At 34.6% G+C, this 19240-nt stretch overlaps 1 protein-coding gene and 1 long non-coding RNA gene across 3 annotated transcripts in view; one reads left to right on the top strand and one right to left on the bottom strand.

Annotated features, from left to right (window-relative positions):
- Nucleotides 1–16725, top strand: part of LOC114272198 (glutathione gamma-glutamylcysteinyltransferase 3-like) — a 51758-nt gene extending 35033 nt beyond the window's left edge. Inside the window, exons 4-6 of one of the 2 annotated variants that reach the window (XM_082910939.1) lie at nt 15821–15953; nt 16073–16236; nt 16313–16725. In XM_082910939.1, coding sequence (XP_082767065.1) covers nt 15918–15953; nt 16073–16236; nt 16313–16343 — 231 coding nt within the window. In that variant the 5' untranslated portion in view covers nt 15821–15917 and the 3' untranslated portion in view covers nt 16344–16725. Of the gene's footprint in view, nt 1–15762; nt 15954–16072; nt 16237–16312 lie in introns of both variants that reach the window. The other variant, XM_082910938.1, reaches the window with a different exon arrangement.
- LOC145789169 (uncharacterized) lies at nt 9025–13485 on the bottom strand. The gene is made up of 2 exons (XR_014357623.1): nt 13223–13485; nt 9025–11820 (listed from the first exon to the last, which is right to left on the bottom strand). It is a non-coding gene; the product is annotated as an uncharacterized LOC145789169 (long non-coding RNA).
- Nucleotides 16726–19240: the final 2515 nt, after the last annotated feature.

Below are 19240 nucleotides of genomic sequence, written 5' to 3'. Positions count from 1 at the left end.
GGGCTTATACCAATATGAGTGAGCCTCAGCCACACTCACATAGGATGCCGGCGGATAAAAATGAAGTGCCTCGAAATGCGTGCACACGGGCACGCAAACCGAGGCGATGGCAGAATGTGATGGAATGACATGGGAAATGATATGCAAACATGGTAATGGAATTTCAGCACTAAAATATGGGGGAAAACAGTCCCGAAATGAGGCGAAATGACATGAAATGCATGGAATTGTCCCGAAATGCGAATTTAGGCACCCGAAATGGCCTATAGCTATGCCAAACATGCGCAATATGGACATGCAATGCAAAGACAGAAGCTAGGCAGTCCAAAAAAAGGCACTTTCACAGTTATAAACATGGCCAAACAGCAAGCATAGGTATGACAAAAATGGCATGCAAGAATAGGGGCCAAAAGAGGGGTAATGAAGTAAGTGATATAAGCAAAACCCAAACTGAAAATTTTCCTTCTACAACACTGAAGAGGGACCAAAAATATGAATATTTACAGTATATGGCAAACCTCAAATCAGTATACAAACATGATAGAAATGTGATGCAAAATAAGGCTCAAAAGTGGCTATAACATGAGGTATGCAAAATAATCACCAAACAGCCAAAGACCCTTAATAAAACATGTAGAATGGACCAAAATAAGCACTTTTCCAGAACTGTAAAATGGCCAAAAACAAAAGCATGATAGGCTAACTAAACATGCAAGAATGGGGAATAAAAGAAGGATATAACATGAAGTGACCTATGGAGGCCCCAAACCATGAAAGGACCTAAATGAAATATGAAGAATGGACCAAAATAAGCACTTTTTCAGAACTGTAAAATGGCCAAAAACAAAAGCATGGTAGGCTGCCATTGCATGCAAGAATGGGGAAGAAAAGAGGAGTATAAAGGTAGGTACAACATGGAAGTCCCAAATGGTGTTGAGCCCTTCTTCAATGTTGAAGAGGGGCTTAAAATAAGCCTAATATCAGTTTACAACATGCTCAAAAACAGATTACTCATGGGCCAAAAATAGCATGCAAAATTATGACATACAAGAGGATCAATGAAGCAAGTGTATCATGGAGGGCTCAAACAGGGTTGAGCCCTTAATGAAAAGTGAAGATGAGCTCAAAAGAGGGCCCTTTTCAGTTAGGGCCGGAGCTTGAAACAAAAAGCAAGTGGGGCTTACAAATAGATCAAGAAAAAGGGTCAAAAGAGGAGAAGTATCACTTACCCTTGAAGACTCAAACTTTTGTTGCTTCTTGGACCAATTTGCAGCTTCTTTGGCCTTTGAGAAACCTTCCTTGTTGCTGGAAATGAGGTGGTGGTGGTAGAGCTTGGTGGTGTAGAAGAAATGGAGCTTAGGGACTTAGAGATTTTTAAAGAAATGAGAGGTATGGAGATAGAGTTGTGTATGGAGGCTTGAAGGTGAAGTTTTCTAACCCCAACAAAGGATATATCTTGCTTGCTATATAGGCCAAAAAGGGGGTGCAAAGGTGGGGGAAAAGGAGAGTAACTTTCCCCCACAAAATATCCCCCGGATAAAGATCTTTTCTGGGGGATAAAGCCCCACAGCTGTCAAGGGAACAGTGCAAGGAGCTCGGCCGGCCTGGTACTTTTGCTGCAGGTGGCCGGCCGGCCACACCCCCTAGCCGGCCGGCTAGGGGTCAAAAAGGTCAATCAAATTTTCTAGCCGGCCACCAACTGGTGGGGTCCTCCTATGTGTGTACAACACAACCCTGTGGTTCAAAATCCAAGAAAGTGGGTCCAAGGGGTTCAACATTAGCTCGGAAAGAGGGGTTCAAAAGGGTCAAGTTGAATTAATGGCCGGCCATGAACTTTTAGGGCCCTCTCATGTGTGTACATCACAAATATGTGGTTCAAAGTTCAAGAAAAAGGGTCCAAGGGGTTCAACATTAGCCCGGAAGGAGGGGTTCAAAAGGGTCAAGTTAAATTAATGGCCGGCCATGAACTTTTAGGGTCCTCTCATGTGTGTACATCACAAATATGTGGTTCAAAGTTCGAGAGTGAGGGTCCAAGGGGTTCAACATTAGCCCGGAAGTGTGAAAAACGGGCGCCGGTGGGCGTCGGAGGATGTATAACTGGTTGCTACAACAATTACTGGCCTCCCACCCTTCAGTGACCTCCCCGGTGATAAAACAGAGGTACCTGCCAAAAATGAACGAAAACCGTTGCAAAACGAATGCTCGGGGACCGAAACGCGCAGTTCGGGGTCCCGAAAATGGGCTGTTAAGCACCGAAAGTGGCATTCGGCCACGAAGTGGGTTTCTCAGCCCCCAGTGTCCCTCAAAAGGGAGCAAATAGGAAGTATGCCAAAAATCGGAGCAATAGGAGATGGTTAAGCGGTCCCGAACCGAGGCATACGACCTGACGGCTCCGAAAACCGGAAACCGGACTCCGAAATGGGCAAAATGGCCTACGGCCACCAAATGTAGCCTACGGACATTGAGAGATGGTCTACGGGACCTCTCCCTTCCCTCGAGAAAAGAAACAGAGAAAACCGAGTCTGGTTCGCAAACCGAGACGAGGCACAGAAGAGGGTTCGGAAGTCCGGAGGCAGGGCTCACGGCCGCGACTCTGAAACTTCTGAACGAGCACATTATGCAATATCACCAAGTGCTCAATCAGTGATGTCTGAGTCTTAAGGTCGGTCAAAAATGGGGTGTCTACACCCTTTGATAGTATATTTTTTAAAAAATATCAATGTCATAATTGTACTTTTTATGTTGTTAATAAATTTAAACGGACAAAATAGGAAATTTATATTATTTTTGTATTTGATTTTTGAAAAGAGACTAATATTTTAGAACAATAAAAATTAGAATAAATGATTAATATTTTGGGACGGAGGGAGTATATTTGCTGAAATTTTTATTTAAGAATAGTTTTTTGGCTTTAACTAAGGTCCTGTTTGGAATGTCCTGAATCGATATTGAGTATTTTATCAACCTAAAATGATTCAAATTAGGTGGTTGTTTGGGATGTACTATATAAATGTACTTTTTGACTTTTTAGCTAAAAAAATAGAGAAAAAAAAATATATGTATGTTTAGAATAATTTTTTGACTTTTTACGAAAAATGCGTAATAAAATATTGTAGTAAAATCAAAATGACCATTTCACCCTTTTGACTTGTTGACTTTTATTTTTTTGACTTTTTAGATAGTTGAATTCATTTTGCCTTAGTGGCTTTCTTCACAAGCTATTTTTGAATAGTATAGGATTTTTAACTTTTTTAATAATTTTTTGATTTTTTATCTTTATTAGCTTATCCCTAGTGTTCAAAAGATCCTAAAAATGAAGGAACTCGACTTAATTTTTATGGATTTGGTCAGTTTAGTTTAGTCTTGTTATAATATGGGTCAATTATGTGTCTAAGGTTCATGCTTAATCGCCTCCATATGTGAGGTTCAGTAGATTATTAGTTCGGCACACTACTAAAAATTGAATTTTTTGCGATGGTCTCAAACGTCGTAAAAGATCCACATGTCGTCGTAGCAAAGGGTTCACATGTCGTCGTAAAAGACTTTACGACGGAATAGTGACAGAAAATGGAGGGTAGCGAAAGGGAGCGTGACAAAAAATATTTGCGACGGTTACAAACCGTAGCTTTCTTGTAGCAACAATAAATCAGTGATTTTTGCAACGTTATAACTTGACACAAAAAAGTGGGGAAAACATCACTTTTAGCAACGGTTTAGGATGCTGTCACCAAAAACTTTTTTAGAGACGGTAATTGACGTCGCGAAAAGTATTATTAGCAACGGTCTTAAATGTCGCAAAAAAATAAAATTAAATCAATAATATATTCGCGTCAGTTAAACTGTCACTAAAGATAATATATGTGACAGGTTAACCCATTACTAACAAAATGCAAAGAAATAATGATTGCATTAGCAACGGTTTATTACTGTCACAAAAAAAAATATTTTCATAAAATAAATATATATATTTTATTAATTTATTCCATGTACAAATTATTAATATTTTCAAAAATAAAATGCTTCCGCATCCACACATTCACGTTCATAAAATTATATATACGAATAATAATATATATGTACCCTATAACAATACAGTGTCAACCAAACATTCTTTACAGAATTATATAAAACATCCTTCAACAATATTAATAATTTTTAATAATTTAAAACTCAAATTTGTATCTAAAACAAAACAAAAGTATCGAGAGTACAAAGAAAAAAAACATAATACACAAACCAACAAAAAATTAAAAAATAACTGGTAAAGTGACAGACAAACCAACAAAAACACCATTAACAACCAGTCTATGTTACTAGTTTTCACCTAATGCACAATATTCAAACACAAACCAATCTCCAGATATCAATATCCCAAGAGAGTTTCCCAACCATCAGCGGATCAAAAATATAAAAAATAGCATGCATTCGAATTTCTTAAAAATAAAAACATAACATCACAAGGCGTATGTCACATCAAACTCTAACTTTTAAACTTCAAAATTGTAATTGATAAAACTCTGACCAAGTAACTTGCTACTACAAATCTTGATCCCATGTTAAACATCAAAGAAAAAGGTTCACATAACACTAACTATTTTTTTAAGAATCAGCAATTGTAACCTCAACCTCAACACCAGTTTCAATAGTGATAGAGGTGATCTGCTTAACCACATTTGAGGAGCTGAAGAGATCAATCACTTGCTTGTGGACACAGAGCTCAAATCTATTCCATGTGTTAGTTCATGTCAAAGCAAAAATATTAAGGGTCAATTAGTCCCTTCCTGTCAATGCCAAACTGCAAATTTAATGCAGGTTTGAGTATGTTCAGCTACAGTAAAAACTCTATAAGAATAAATCAAACCAAACCAAACCAAGCCCTAAGTCCCATCAAATGGGGTCGGCTACATGAATCCTTCTTCTCCACGCGGCCCTATCAAAGGCCATTTCGTTATTCAAATTAAGTAGATCCATATCTCTATTTACAACGTTAGCCAACGTTAATCTAGGCCTACCTCGTCCCCTAACACTCCCCTCTATTGTTACCGCATCGCATCTCTTCACTACTGCCTCTGTTGGTCTCCGTTGAATGTGACCAAACCATCTCAATCGATTTTTTCTCAACTTATCTTCTATCGGTGCTACTCTTACCCATTCCCGAATACATTCGTTTCTAATTCTGTCTTGTCTAGTCTTGCCACACATCCACCTTAACATCCTCATCTCAGCCACACTCATCTTATCTACATGTTGTTTTTTGGTTGCTCAACACTCCGTCCCATACAACATCGTTGGTCTAATAGCCATTTTATAGAACTTATCTTTGAGTCTAGTGGGTATTCGTTTATCGTAGAATACCCCAGACGCACTTCTCCACTTACACCATTCCGCCTTAATCCTATAGGCCACATCCGCATCAATCTCCTCCGTTGTTGTGATAATCGACCTTAAATAAAGAAAATATTCACTCTTAGGCAATTCTTGGTTCTCAATCTTCACTTCTCGTCTGCTTTCATTATTACTGTTACTAAATTTACACTCTATGTACTCTGTCTTATTTTTGCTTATCCGGAAACCTTTAGATTCAAGAGCATTTCTCAAAATCTCCAGCTTTGTATTAACTCCTCTAGTCTCATCAACTAACACGATATCGTCTGCAAAAAGCATACACCATGGCACGTCATCTTGAATATTTCTCGTCAATTCATCCATAACTAAAGTAAAAAGATAAGGGCTTAAGGTAGATCCTCGGTGTAATCCAACAGTAATAGAAAATTCATTTGTCTCTCCAACAGACGATCTAATAGTGGTCACCACCCCTTTATACATGTCCCTAATCACATTAATGTAACCTTTTGTCCCCTTTTTTTCTCTAACACCTATCATATTATATCTCGGGACACTCTATCATATGTTTTCTCAAGGTCAATAAACACCATTTGAATGTCTCTTTTCTTTTCTCTATACTTTTCTATTACTCTCCTCAAAAGATAAATCGCTTCCATTGTTGACTTGCCGGGCATAAACCTAAATTGATTCTCTGACACCTCTGTTATATCTCGCAATCGGCGTTCTATCACCCTCTCCCACACTTTCATTATATGACACATTAGCTTGATTACTCTATAGTTGTTGCAATTTTGGACATCTTCTTTGTTCTTATATATCGGCACTAAAATACTCTTCCTCCACTCATCTGGCATGTTCCTAGTTAACAAAATTTTGCTAAACAATCTAGTCAATCAAGCAACCTCTTTTTTACCCAAGCACTTCCAAGCTTCAATAGAGATATCATCGGGTCCTAAAGCCTTATTTGATTTTATCTTCTTAAGTGCAATCTCCATTTCAAAGTTCCTAATCCTGCGATAAAACCTATAGTTTTGGTTTATCGTATTACTAGCCATTTCTTTCCCTACTGCCGTACCTCCATATTCCTCATTTAATAGTTTTTCAAAATAGTTCTTCTATCTTTCCTTAATCTCTTCATCCTTCACCAATACCTTAGAATCCTCACTCTTCATGCACTTAACTTGATTAAAATCTCTTGTTTTCATTTCTCGTATCTTAGCAAGTTTGTATACTCTCTTCTCTCCTTTACTATCTAGTCTAGTGTATAGGTCATTATAAGCTTTCAACTTAGCCCCTCTCACTACTTTTTTGACTGACTTACTAGCCAATCTATAGCTCTTAAGGTTTTCCTCAGTTCTATCCTTCTGCCACTTTTTAAAGCACTCCTTCTTTGCCTTAACTACCTCTTGAACCTCTTCCCTCCACCACCAAGTTTCCCTGGCGTTGGGTCCCGTCCCTTTCGACTTTCCAAGCACTTTCCTTGAGATTCTCCTCATATAATTAGCCATAAAGTTCCATATAGTGTTAGCATCATCTTCCAAGTCCCAAGTATCTTCCTTATCCATTCTATTCTTAAATATTTCTAGTTTATCCCTTTTTAGGTCTCACCATCTCGTCCTACGACGTCCCACCATCCTTCCTAGCTTGGTATTGCCCTCTAAAACATAAATCTAGTACCAAAATCCCATGTTGAGAGGTCAGGCTCTCTCCAAGAATCACCTTACAATCACTGCATTTTAGGCGGTCCACTTTTCTCACTAAAAAATAATTTATTTGGCTCTTAACTGACCCACTCTTAAAAGTTATCAAATGCTCCTCCCTCTTCTTATACATAGTATTGGCCACCACCATGTCAGAAGCCAACGCAAAATCTAAGGTACTCTCTCTAGCCTCATTTTTGTCACCAAAACCGTATCCACCATGCCCCCTTTCATAGCCTAGTTTATTTATGCCTACATGGCCATTAAAATCTCCACCTATAACCAAGTTTTCTCCTACGGGCATCTCCTGTAAGATCTCATCCATTTTGCTCCCAAAAATCCGTGTTAGTCTGATCATCTAATCCTACTTGAGGGGCGTATGCACTAATAACGTTTACTATACTCTCTCCAATAACTAGTTTAACTAACATAATCCTATCCCCTTTCCTAATGACCGCCACTACATTCTCCACCAGACCCTTGACAATTATGATTCCTACCACATTTTTGCGTCTGTCGTTACCACTATAATACAGTTTAAAACCAGTATCCTCAATTTCTCTAGCTTTCTCACCCATCCACTTAGTTTCTTGTATGCAAGCAATACTAACTCTCCTCCTAATCATAACATCTACCAATTCCATCGTCTTATCAGTTAAGGTTCCTATATTCCAAGTGGCTACTTAAACCTGCAGCCTTGGACTAACTTCTTTACCCGTGCTCGTCCAAAAAAATGCGGAAACCGTTGCCCGTTTTTCACCGCACCCAAGCGTCGATGCAACGCCCCTTGTTCACTTTTTGAAACACCCGGAGGTAAGTGTAACGCGTTACTTGAGGGTAACGACCTAACATTTAAACGATTCAAAGTAGGAAAATACTCTATAAGAATGTTGAAATAAAATACTAAAAGTTTAACTAGACACTAATGGATATAGATTATTTCATGTTTTGACCTTCCAAGAGAAAACTTTGGAGAACATTCAAGTCTAATGACAATAATTAAAGTTTTTTAACCAAACTCATGTTATTTAAAAACAAAATTTTGAAACCCAAGCAAATTTGAACGTATTTTTCAAATTCTGAAATTCACACATAATAATTGCTATTGGAATGCAGCCAGCAGGCAAAAAGCACCACTGAAAAATATGCCATGTAAAATGAAGAAACTTCATACAATCTTGTAAAAAGTTCTATGACTCCAATTGAAAGATTCAAATTAATTAACTAACATTAAAAACCAATTTTTATAGGAAACCATTTGGGCATTGTTACTTCAGTAAGGCACTCAAATTGTGCCACATGAACAATACAATAGTCATAGTGGTGATGTGTTGTCAACATAATCTACTAGCAAGACTTAAGAGTTGCTATTTGGGTGCAGTTGAGTAATTTTAAAACCAGATTAGACTAAACAGGTAATACATTGCACGAGTCCATCCACAAGTCACAGTGCAAAAGGTTTACACCACATGAAAGTTTATTATGTAGCTATATATTGAGGTGCCCTGTTTTTTGAGTTAAAGCAGTCCACAAAGCAATAATCATTGTGTGTTTAATGGAGTTCAACCCCAGTTTGATGTGTTGTGTGAGTTGATCAAGTGAAGGTTGATATCGTTTTCCCTAGTGTGTGTACAGTGGTGGTTAGGTACAAGTAGCCAACAGAGAAAAAACAGAGCAAGTCCCAACTCCATCTAAAGCCCGAGGACTCTAACTGCTGGTAAATGGCACAATGTAAATATAATGGTCATCAAATTACCATAATATGATGTTAAATTCTGGAGGATTAAAAATAAAAAGGATTCCCAAAAATGAAATCAATTCCAATTACTCTAGGTTCTAAATGTTAACAAAATCCATATCAAATACTACACCTTCAGTTCAGCAAGGAATTCCTTTGAAGCTTGCATATCCATATTCTTGATATGCATCCAAAATCAACACAACACTCTTAAAGAGCGATAACTTATGCTTGCCAATCTATGTGCAAATAATATTCACAAAAACTACTTGCATTACATGATCAAAGTGCATGATGTATATGTAAAAGTGAAGAGATATTACAATAGGCAATCAAGAGATTCATAACTTTTGACCACAAGAGATGTTAAAGATGATGAACAATTCAAACTACATGTTACAAGAAAAGATCAAGTGCTAACAGAACTACTTGTCAATTTTTTTTTTGGGGGGGGTCACATTCACGTGTCACTAAGGCTGCTAATAAGGCTGCAAATGTGAACTGATGTAAGGCTTGTAAGATTAAAGCTGAAGCTGAGGTCTCTAGAAGCATAGGAATAGGGATGACCACCATTGAAAGAAAATGGTAAGTTGCTGTAGAGCTCTCATAATAATCCATCAGCAACCAATCTTCCTTCAGTTCACCACCATGGTAGCATAGGACAATGGGCCCAAAGACAAGCAATTGCTTAGAGTACCAGCTGCAGATGCAGCGTACGTGTGTGTTTTTGTAACTTCGATGGCATTGTATCAGTACATTTTCTAGTGTTGGAGATTGTCTTTTTAGTACAAAACCCCAATTGGCAGATAACTTAAGAGGAAAAAAAACATACAAAAACTACAATGATGAAAGTTATGTCATATTTACATGTAGTTCAACCAAGGTTTTAAAAAGCGGCCGCAACCGTTACGTAACGCAGTTACGTAACGGTTTTGGCGGTTTCCGCCACCCGTTACGGCCGCTTTTGCAGTGTGATTGAGATTCACAGGTGTGTCGGCCGCAGCGGCTGCCGTAGCGGTCGTAACGGTGTGTAATAGGCCGTTACGGCTGTTACAGCACCGTTACGTAACGGTTCCAAACTGTTTCTTCCGAAAAAACACACAAATAAAAAGGCTAAAAATGGGAGAAGAGGGATAGAGAGAAGAGAGAAGAGAGAAGATAAAGAGAGAAAATGGAGGAACAAGAGATAGAGAGAGAGAAGAGGGAAGATGAAGAACATGTTATTAATTTGTTGAAACTGTAAGACCTATGCTATTCTATTCAGCTGCTATCACTAAACCATTTTGTTTGTGTGTGTCTATCTATATATTGTTTGAAAATAATAATAATAATAATAATAATAATAATAATAATAATAATAATAATAATAATAATAATAATAAGTGTGGTCATTATCTATTTGGCTTGGTTAAAATATGTATATATATATATATATATTTAGCCTCTTATTTATTCTCTTACTTTTGTCATTGTTTATCTTATGTATAATAGTTAGTGATTGATTTTTTGTATAATATAAAGTCATTAATTATTAAAATAAAATGTAAAAAACTCAGTTTATAGTAATTTAAAAATATGAAATATATTGCATCATACTTAAAAATTTACAAAAATTGATCAATATTTATTTTTAACCCAATAAATATGATCATGGAAAAAAAATATGCGTATCGGTAAGTTTTTTTCAAATTGTACGAAAAATAAAAAAATTCACGGTTCCGGTTACCGCAACCGTTACACTACGGCCTTTACACCCAGCAACCGCAACCGCGTCACCGCCACCGTTACGGCGACCGCAACCGCTTTTCAGAACCTTGAGTTCAACTCATATTAAGAACATGCAGATTAAATAAAAAAAAAATTGGTATATGGATCTAATATTCCCGTTTATCCAGCTGTTAAACATGATACAAAAGCATTTTATTATGAAGAAATTAGATATAATAATAAGTAAAAATTAGGCCTCAATATTGATGTTGATATTGATATTGTCCATGGTTTGAATTAATATGAACACCGAAATTGCTTAAGAGGTTGACACACCACGGCTATGTAGCGAAGGAACCGCTCATTTTAAAGGAAAAATAAAATCATAGGGAGTACCTTCTAATTTGAAACAAAAAAAGATATATTACATAACCATTTCATGACATCAATTGATAAAAGCATTGGTTAACAAAATTTTTTTTTGATGAAATTGCTTACCAAATCAATTGACAAAGCCAAAATATGAAAGAAAGCATACCCACAAAAACACAAAAGCATGAGAGAGAGTACCCAAATGGAACTTAATTTAACGGTAGTAAAATTGGGAATAAAGGAGAAACTTACTGGAAGGCGCAGTTGGAATAGAGAAAACTCGCAGCTCTCAACCTTGGTCCTTGATGGACTTTGGGGGCCTACATCTCCAAAAATAAAATTAAAAGCATCACATAGAGAGAGTGGAAGTTTTAAATTTTTAATCTTAGAGCCAAATGAAAGTTTCAAATGATCGTAATAAATTCGTGCCTATGTCATTCCAAATAATAGAAAATATAAGTAAGCAAACACCATTATCCATTATCCAAAATCAACTCCCTAAAAATTGCCTACTAAAAATAATATCCAACTCCCACTGTTTGCATTACCCATTTGAATGTACCTCTGTTTTTGCTAAACTTACTACCACACACTACATTTTGGAAAGGTTGTTTAGTCATTTACTTGGTCTGTTATAATAGATTCACTCACTATTTGAACAACAAAAAGGTGGAATTATATAAACAACTGGTTTAACCAAAAGAAAATAAACTATTTTAATTAAGGCTTTTACCTAACATGGTGTATGCATGAAGACACAAAATATAGAGGGAGAAAGAGACAAATTTTAATTGAGGCAATATCCTTGGTTGTGAGAAGTAAATGAGAAACAATTTACACTGTAAATGAGAAACAAATTACATAATATAAATGAGAAACGCAATCAAACCTTTCTCGGTCATCACAGCCAAGGACTGGTAGTAATTCTCCTACTGTCCATTTCAGAACCCCCTATATCTGATCCAGAAACTCAGGTCATAGAAGGCCAACATAAACTCAGTTCACGAGATGATGTTCAAGCTCAAAGGGTGACTTGACTAGAACCCAAGTCTCTATTCCATCTCTAACAAGCTTTGCTGACAGAGCTAGAGACATTTTCTAGTACATGTTCTATTTATGTTTTGGTAGTAATAGGCACATTATATTCCAAAAAGCTTGTAGTTACCAAATTTCAAGGTGGTCATAACACCACTTAAGGTTGAGATACTTATGAATGAAGAGCCATGATGCAGATAAATCTACTTGTTGAGTAAATTCATTTAAACAAGTCCATAAACAAAATTTGTTGTCATGTTTGATCATGTAATAACATAACATCATGCAAACACAAAGTTTCATACAAAAAGAGTTGTAGAGAATTATTACAAATTGGTCCAGTTCTTAATAATTTCCCCCAAATATAGACTTTTCCATTAAGTTTGCTTAATATTTTGGTAAAATCTGAGCGGTCACATGTCATACCTTGACATTGATTGCTCAAGGAGAGACTGTAATATACTAGTATGAATATGCTACAATAAATTTATTAATTCAGAAATAGTTTTTTGGATGTGAACACTTTAAAAGAATGTTATGCTGTATTAAGAATTTTATGGTTTTTTTTTATTATAATATTGGAGATTTGAGAGTCCATTCTGTCAGTATAAGTAGATGAGTGCAGACTTCCTTAATTGTATTTAGATATCTGATACCCTAATTGAAGATTTGAGGAAGTAAGGAGTCGTATGAAGCATTAGATCAACATTTTAATTGGCTGCTTCAATATAAGATCAGCCCATATTTTTGCAGATGGGGTGACAGCATGCGTGTTCAGTAATTAGATCAACGGCCTTAACCGATCATTCACCAGAAAGAACAAAAAGGAAAGGAGACTAATATCTTGAAAATTGAATCCCCCTTCCCCTCACCCACCCACCCACCCACCCAACAAAAGAAATAGTAATCAGGACGAATTTTCAATCAGTAGATTACAACGAGAAAGAAATAGTTTCCATACTTCTATTTCTGAAAACACGGGCTTTGATAATTCAAATTTTAATCTCTTTTGTAAACATTCTGTTCCTGAGTCTCATGCTGATGGGGCCATTGGATTACCCCCCAAAAAATTACACTCTCATGTTGCATATGTTAGACACCCAACGAAAACCCAAATAAAAATTTTGAGGCATTTTGGAGACCCATTTTAGAAAAAAAATGTAGAGACATGTGAGGCATTTTACAGAACATAATGTATGCATACAAAGAGACACACACAAAACAAAAATGCCCAAAAAGAAAAATCGACAAAAAAATAAACAAACAATGAACTAAGAAACGCTAGAAATGCCAAGGAAAGGGAGGAAAAATTTGAAGAGGATACCGATCTTGATGGCGCTTTCTCTTTCTCGCTGGTTGTGTCGACTGATCTACCTTGTATTTGATCAAATAGTGCACTCGAATTTCAACAAAGTTGCCATAGGTAAAACCAAGAAGAGAGAGAGAGAGAGTGGAGGACGTCTGTGAAAGATAGGGGGAGGTGTGATTGGTATTCATGAGCAGGAATCCAAAGAGGCAGGCAATGTTATATATTTGGCCCTTAGATTTTGATATTGATCTGAATAGTTGGTTATAAATGTATTTCTAAGACAATTTCTTATCACTTATGATAAGGTAATGTTAGGAATACCAAATTTTATATTAAATAAATGATTAAATGTGGCTCTGCAATTTTATAGACCCCACATTTATGTGAGGCATTTAATCATTTGTTTGTTAGAAAATTTGGTACTTATAATATTTTTTCTTAGGACAAATTCAAAAACCCTCATGCCTAATTATATAAACATAAAAATATATACACAATCACACTTATATAGAAACTATGATTGAAAAAAAATTATATAATCACACTTGGATGTTGAGATTAAAAATAAATATTATCTCACTCAACTAAATTAACTATGATTGAAATATTATTTTAATTTTTTTAATTACACTTGTAATAAAAGTGAGATATTTTTAATTTTTCTTGTGCGATCTTTAAGCATTATTGTAGTAGTGTGAATAATCAAAACTTATTGAACTTCCAAATGTAAAGTAGTCTTGCAACATCAATTACCAAAGTTTAGAGATGAGAGGGAAAGGGGGAGGGGGGTGGGGGTGGGGGTGGGGGGAGGGGGAGGGCATGTGGGTAATTAAGGATTAAGTTTTTGTGACAGGTTTAAGGACTGTCACTAATGAGTAAAAAAAAAATCTTTTGCAATGGATTAACAAAGGACGTCGCAAAAAAAAAAAAAAAACGATGGGCAACGTATCGTCGTGTACAATATTACTTTTTGGCACGGTCTTGAATTTTCCGTCTCTAATAGTGATATTTAGTCGGTGTCTTTTTTGCGAAAATCAAATGTTGTTGGCAAAAAAATAAGTTCGCGACAGTTTTTTAAGCTTTTTGTGATTTTTAAACCGTCACTAAAAGTTCTGTGTCTAAAGTCTCCTTTTCTACTATTCAATCCATTGAGCCTGGATTGGTTTTTCGATTTGGGGTTCGTTTAGGAAGTGTTTTTCTAGTGATTTTTTGGATTTTGATTAAAATATGTTGTAAAAGTATAAAAGGTGTTTGAGAAAAACTTTTTCAATTTTTATTAAAAAAATGTGTGAAAAGTAAAAAACATAGAATGGTAACTTATTGCTGATTTGTCCTAAAACAATTTTTTGATTTATGTTGCAAGTAGGGTTTTGTTGTTTTCCTCTTCTTTTGACAGATTTTTGATGAATTTGAGTGAGTTTTACAACTTAATTTTTTTAGTGATTTTTTATTTTTTGACTTTTTTATGCAATGAGAAATGTTAGTATATTTGCAATAATTTTTGGGTAGTATATTTGCAATAATTTTTTGGTTGTATAGATAGTTGTGAGGGGAAAAAAAAAATTGATAACAATATCCCCTTCTATCCCCTCTTCATTTCATTGGGCCACCTTTAGATCTAATAAAAAAGCGGTTGGGTTTAGTTTTCCTAATGTGTTTTCATTCAATAAATTCCCTTTTTATCTGAAGAGGTTGCTAAATTTTGTTTCAATTTTCAGTATAAAACTTGTTTCAATGTGTTTAAAAAAGTTCAGTTTAGTCTTAGAGTTTCTATTTGTTAAACTTGTAATTATTTAGGAAAGATTGTTATATTGATTTTTGTAATTGAATTTGTTACCATGTATATTTCAGTGTGACATTATTAAATCTAAATTACTATGGCATCACTAATGATGAGGTGGCCAATGAAATGAAAGGGGCATAAGCAGGGGATGCAGTGTGGCCACTGTTGTGAGCGTAATAGGGCTCACTTTGGGTTACTCCTTAATAATCCGAACCGTTTATTTCTTAGGGTACGTCGAGTAAAACATTCTTGAAAAAAATCAAATTGATTGGACATTAATCGACTTATGTTTAGGGCAAATTTGTGTCTACAAAAATAAACGCTTGGTGTATTTTTTAATATAAAAGTGAATATAAATTTGTTCTGATTAGGAGGCTATCGATATTTGATCGACTTAATTTTTTTACAAGAATATACTAATTGATGTACACTAAAAAATGAGTGATTTGGATCATTGAGATAGGACCTGAAGTGAGCCTTATTACATCTCACAGCAGTGGCTGCTATGCAAAGGGCAGAGCAACCACACTGCATCCCAGGGGCTCATTGCTCTCATATCTGATTTGCTTTCCTGTTGCCCTTCTGTTCTCTCATGCTCCAATAATTAATGCTTGTTATGTTTTTGTCTCAATGCTCATTCCTTCATTTTTTATTATTTTATTTTATTTTTTTGTTGGTGCTGGTTTGAGGATCCCATGATCCCCCATTCGGAGATCATGGAGAATGTCCAGAAAAAAGGAATCACATTTGACAGTTTTGTTGAACTTGCTAGGAAACATGTCGACATTGAAGCATTCAAGGCTCAACATAAGTTTTGTTGAACTTGCTAGGAAACATGTCGACATTGAAGCATTCAAGGCTCAACATAGCTCTTTAGAGCAATTTACAAACTGTGTGATCCAAACGACTTCAACAGAAGAGTTGTATATGATTCTGTCCTACTCTAGGAAGACGGTCAATCAGGTAATTTGCTGATTTATTTTGTTTTAGATTTGAATATTGATTTAATTATTTTTATGATATTATGACTTTTGTTATAATATAGTAAATTAAATTTCTTATTATTATTTTTTGAAATTTAGACGGGTGATGGTCATTTTTCACCAATGGCTGCATATCACAAGGGTAGAGACATGCTTTTGATATTCGATATTGCCCGCTACAAGTACCCTTTTCATTGGTTGCCACGGATGACGGTTTGGGATGCCATGAACGAAATCGACAAAGAAACCGATGAAACACGAGGGTGAGAATTTTCAATTTTATATACTATTTAACTCTATAATTTTGAATTTTAATTTTTCATTGTTTGATTATATTAGGTTTATGATGGTGAGGAAGAAAATCTCATGAGCCATAGCCATGCAGAGGTTGATGAAAAGTTTAGAAGTAGATACTAGATATATATATATACTAGCGGTGGCACACGCGATGCGTGTACAATTCAAATAAGTAAAAATAAAATAAAATATTTATTATATATAGTATGCTACTCAAGGGGTAAGGGACTTCTTCACTTGACATAAGTTCAAGGTTCAAGATTCGGGTCTCTTTCTCTCATCTATCTATCTAGTATTTTTTTTTTTTAAATAAAAAAGTGGGCACATGGTAGCATAAAAAACCAAGGCTTTAAGACACCATAAAGGGTGTTCACTTTATATATAGTATAGATATATATTGTTTGTTGATATTTTGAAATTGTTAAATGGTATATAGTTAAGATTTTGTTCTGTTATATATATTGTTTGTTGGTGTTCATATTTTGGGGAGATATATGTTTATTGGATGTTTATGTTTATTAGATTCGGGTGATTCAGTACTCCTAAAGTATGAATACGTGGTGTTCTATAAGGTTTTGATTAGTAGAGAGACATAAAGGCTCATAATTTATGTTGAGGATAAAGAACAACATGAGATTAAGTAATTGGTGATTTACTTGGAGTATGACCACATGTATTCCGGGAGTATTGAATAATCTTCCATTAGATTCACTATCCTCGATTGCTTGTTTGCCCTAAAATATGAATACGTGGTGCTCTGTAAAGTTTTGATTGGTAGAGAGATATAAGGGCTCATAATTTATGTTGAGGATAAAGAACAACATGAGATTAAGTAATTGGTAATTTATTTGAAGTATGACCACATGTATTCCGGGAGTATTGAATAATCTCCCATTAAATTCACTATTCTCGATTGCTTGTTTGCATTTTCTTCTTCGTTTGGGTTGGGTGTGTGCGTATATTTGGCTAGTCTTTTTATGTTTATTTTAATTTTTTTTTTACTGTTATATTTGTCTTATTTGTTTCAAAACGCATATATACCGTTCTTTGTAGTTAAGGGACACATCATATATATTATCTATACATTTATATATATACTAGTAGTAGGACACGTACGTTGCACGTGAAATATGCTTATATCTTTTTTTAATAGGGTCGTTTGGTATTACTTATAAGTTACTTTCATGATTATAGCATTTTAGATTATTAACTTAAAATACTTTAAAAAGTTATGAATTTCTTTGATCAACTATTATAATTTGTGAAAAGAAATTGAATCTATTTCGCTAAATAAGTTGTCCAATAACTTTTTTTGTTATACAAATAACCGTAACAAAAGTTACAATTATGACAAACGAAATGGGATTTTTTTGTCCATATACAAAAAAGCTACAATTTATAAATAAGTAAACACCATAAGTCAACTTTTTTTAAAAAAATAAATTAAATTAATTAATTTATAAGTGATACTAAATGAGGCCAGTATAAACTTTGCTAGCTTTAATAATTCAAAACATCTAAAGAATTTAAAATTTACCATCAATCAACTTTTTTTTAAAGTAATAAATTAATTTATAAGTGATACTGAATGAAGTCAATATAAATCATTTCAACTTTAATAATGCAAAACATACAAATAATTTAAAGTTTACAAATACCTCACATACAACACTGAAGGCCCGTTTGAGGTGGTGGCCTTTTAATTATAGCACACAATCATGTCACTCTCTTTACTTTTTACATAATTTTTTATAAATAATTAAAAAATCAATTCACATAACCACCTCCCAAACTCTCTCATAATCAATTCATTTAGGTGGTTTTGAGAAACCTTTCCTTACCATAATTAAACACTTTTTAATAGGTAAGTAAAATGAAGGGGGAATCACTTAACAATTGGGTAGATAAAAAAAATTATAAATTAATGAGAAAAAGTTTATAACATTAATTATTAATATTTATAATATTTTTATTTGTTTGTAAAGTTTAATAAACAACAATAATAATAAAGAAAGAATAACAATGTATTCATTTAGGTGATTTTGAGAAACTTTTCCTATCGTACATAATCAAACAGGGAGAATTACCTCCCTTTTTTATTTTTTTGGGTAAGTAAAGGGAGAATTACCTAACAGTGGTGTTAGATGAAAAAAATTATAAATTAATAAAATAAAGTTTATAACATTAATTATTAATATTTATAATATTTTTTTATTTGTTTGTAAATAGTTTTTCACCGACTCATGTCAGTGTAATTTCCCCTAAAATGAATATCAAAATTTCATACTTTAGATTTTTTTTAGGAGTTGGCTTTCCTTCAGGATTGAAAGGTGTTGTTGGGCTCGTGGGGACTTATTACGGGATCCGTTTTGATAATCTAAACCGTTTAATATGTAGAACTCGTCGATTACTATATGCCTGTAAAAAATCACGTTTATTGGATATCAATAGTTATATGATCAAATCCGTTTTGTATAAAAAAATGGACGGTGAAAAAATAAACGGTTGACAGAAATCTGATCCGATGAGATAGCTATCGATATCTGATCAACGTAATTTTTTATAGACATATCGTACCGACTAGTTTTACACATTAAATAATTCGGATTATCAAAATAAGACCCATGATGGGCCCTTACGGGTCCAACAGTATCGGACTGGAGGGAAGCCTAGCCTTTTTTTTTATTAGAATAATGAATTAGGTGTCATATTATATTATTTAGGGTCTTACAAACGGTCTATTAGGCATTTATTAAAGGTCAAATAATGTCTGTGGTAAAAAAAATCAAATATAATGCCTAAAAAATTGTAAGGAAAACTCACGGCATGCATTAATTTTATGGAAGACCACCATGCACAATTAAGGACACTGATTTTCTCTAGAAAATAATTAAATGGTCACTCATTTACATTTCTTTAAAAAAAGAAAAAAAATGAACTTAAGCTCAATGACACTAGTCGTTTGAAGAA

Source organism: Camellia sinensis, unplaced genomic scaffold, assembly GCF_055761805.1.
Source record: "Camellia sinensis isolate YWXY unplaced genomic scaffold, ASM5576180v1 Unanchor1, whole genome shotgun sequence".
Lineage (NCBI taxonomy): Eukaryota > Viridiplantae > Streptophyta > Magnoliopsida > Ericales > Theaceae > Camellia > Camellia sinensis.
Note: the sequence above shows the minus strand (reverse complement) of the source record. Positions and strands in the feature narration are given on the sequence as shown.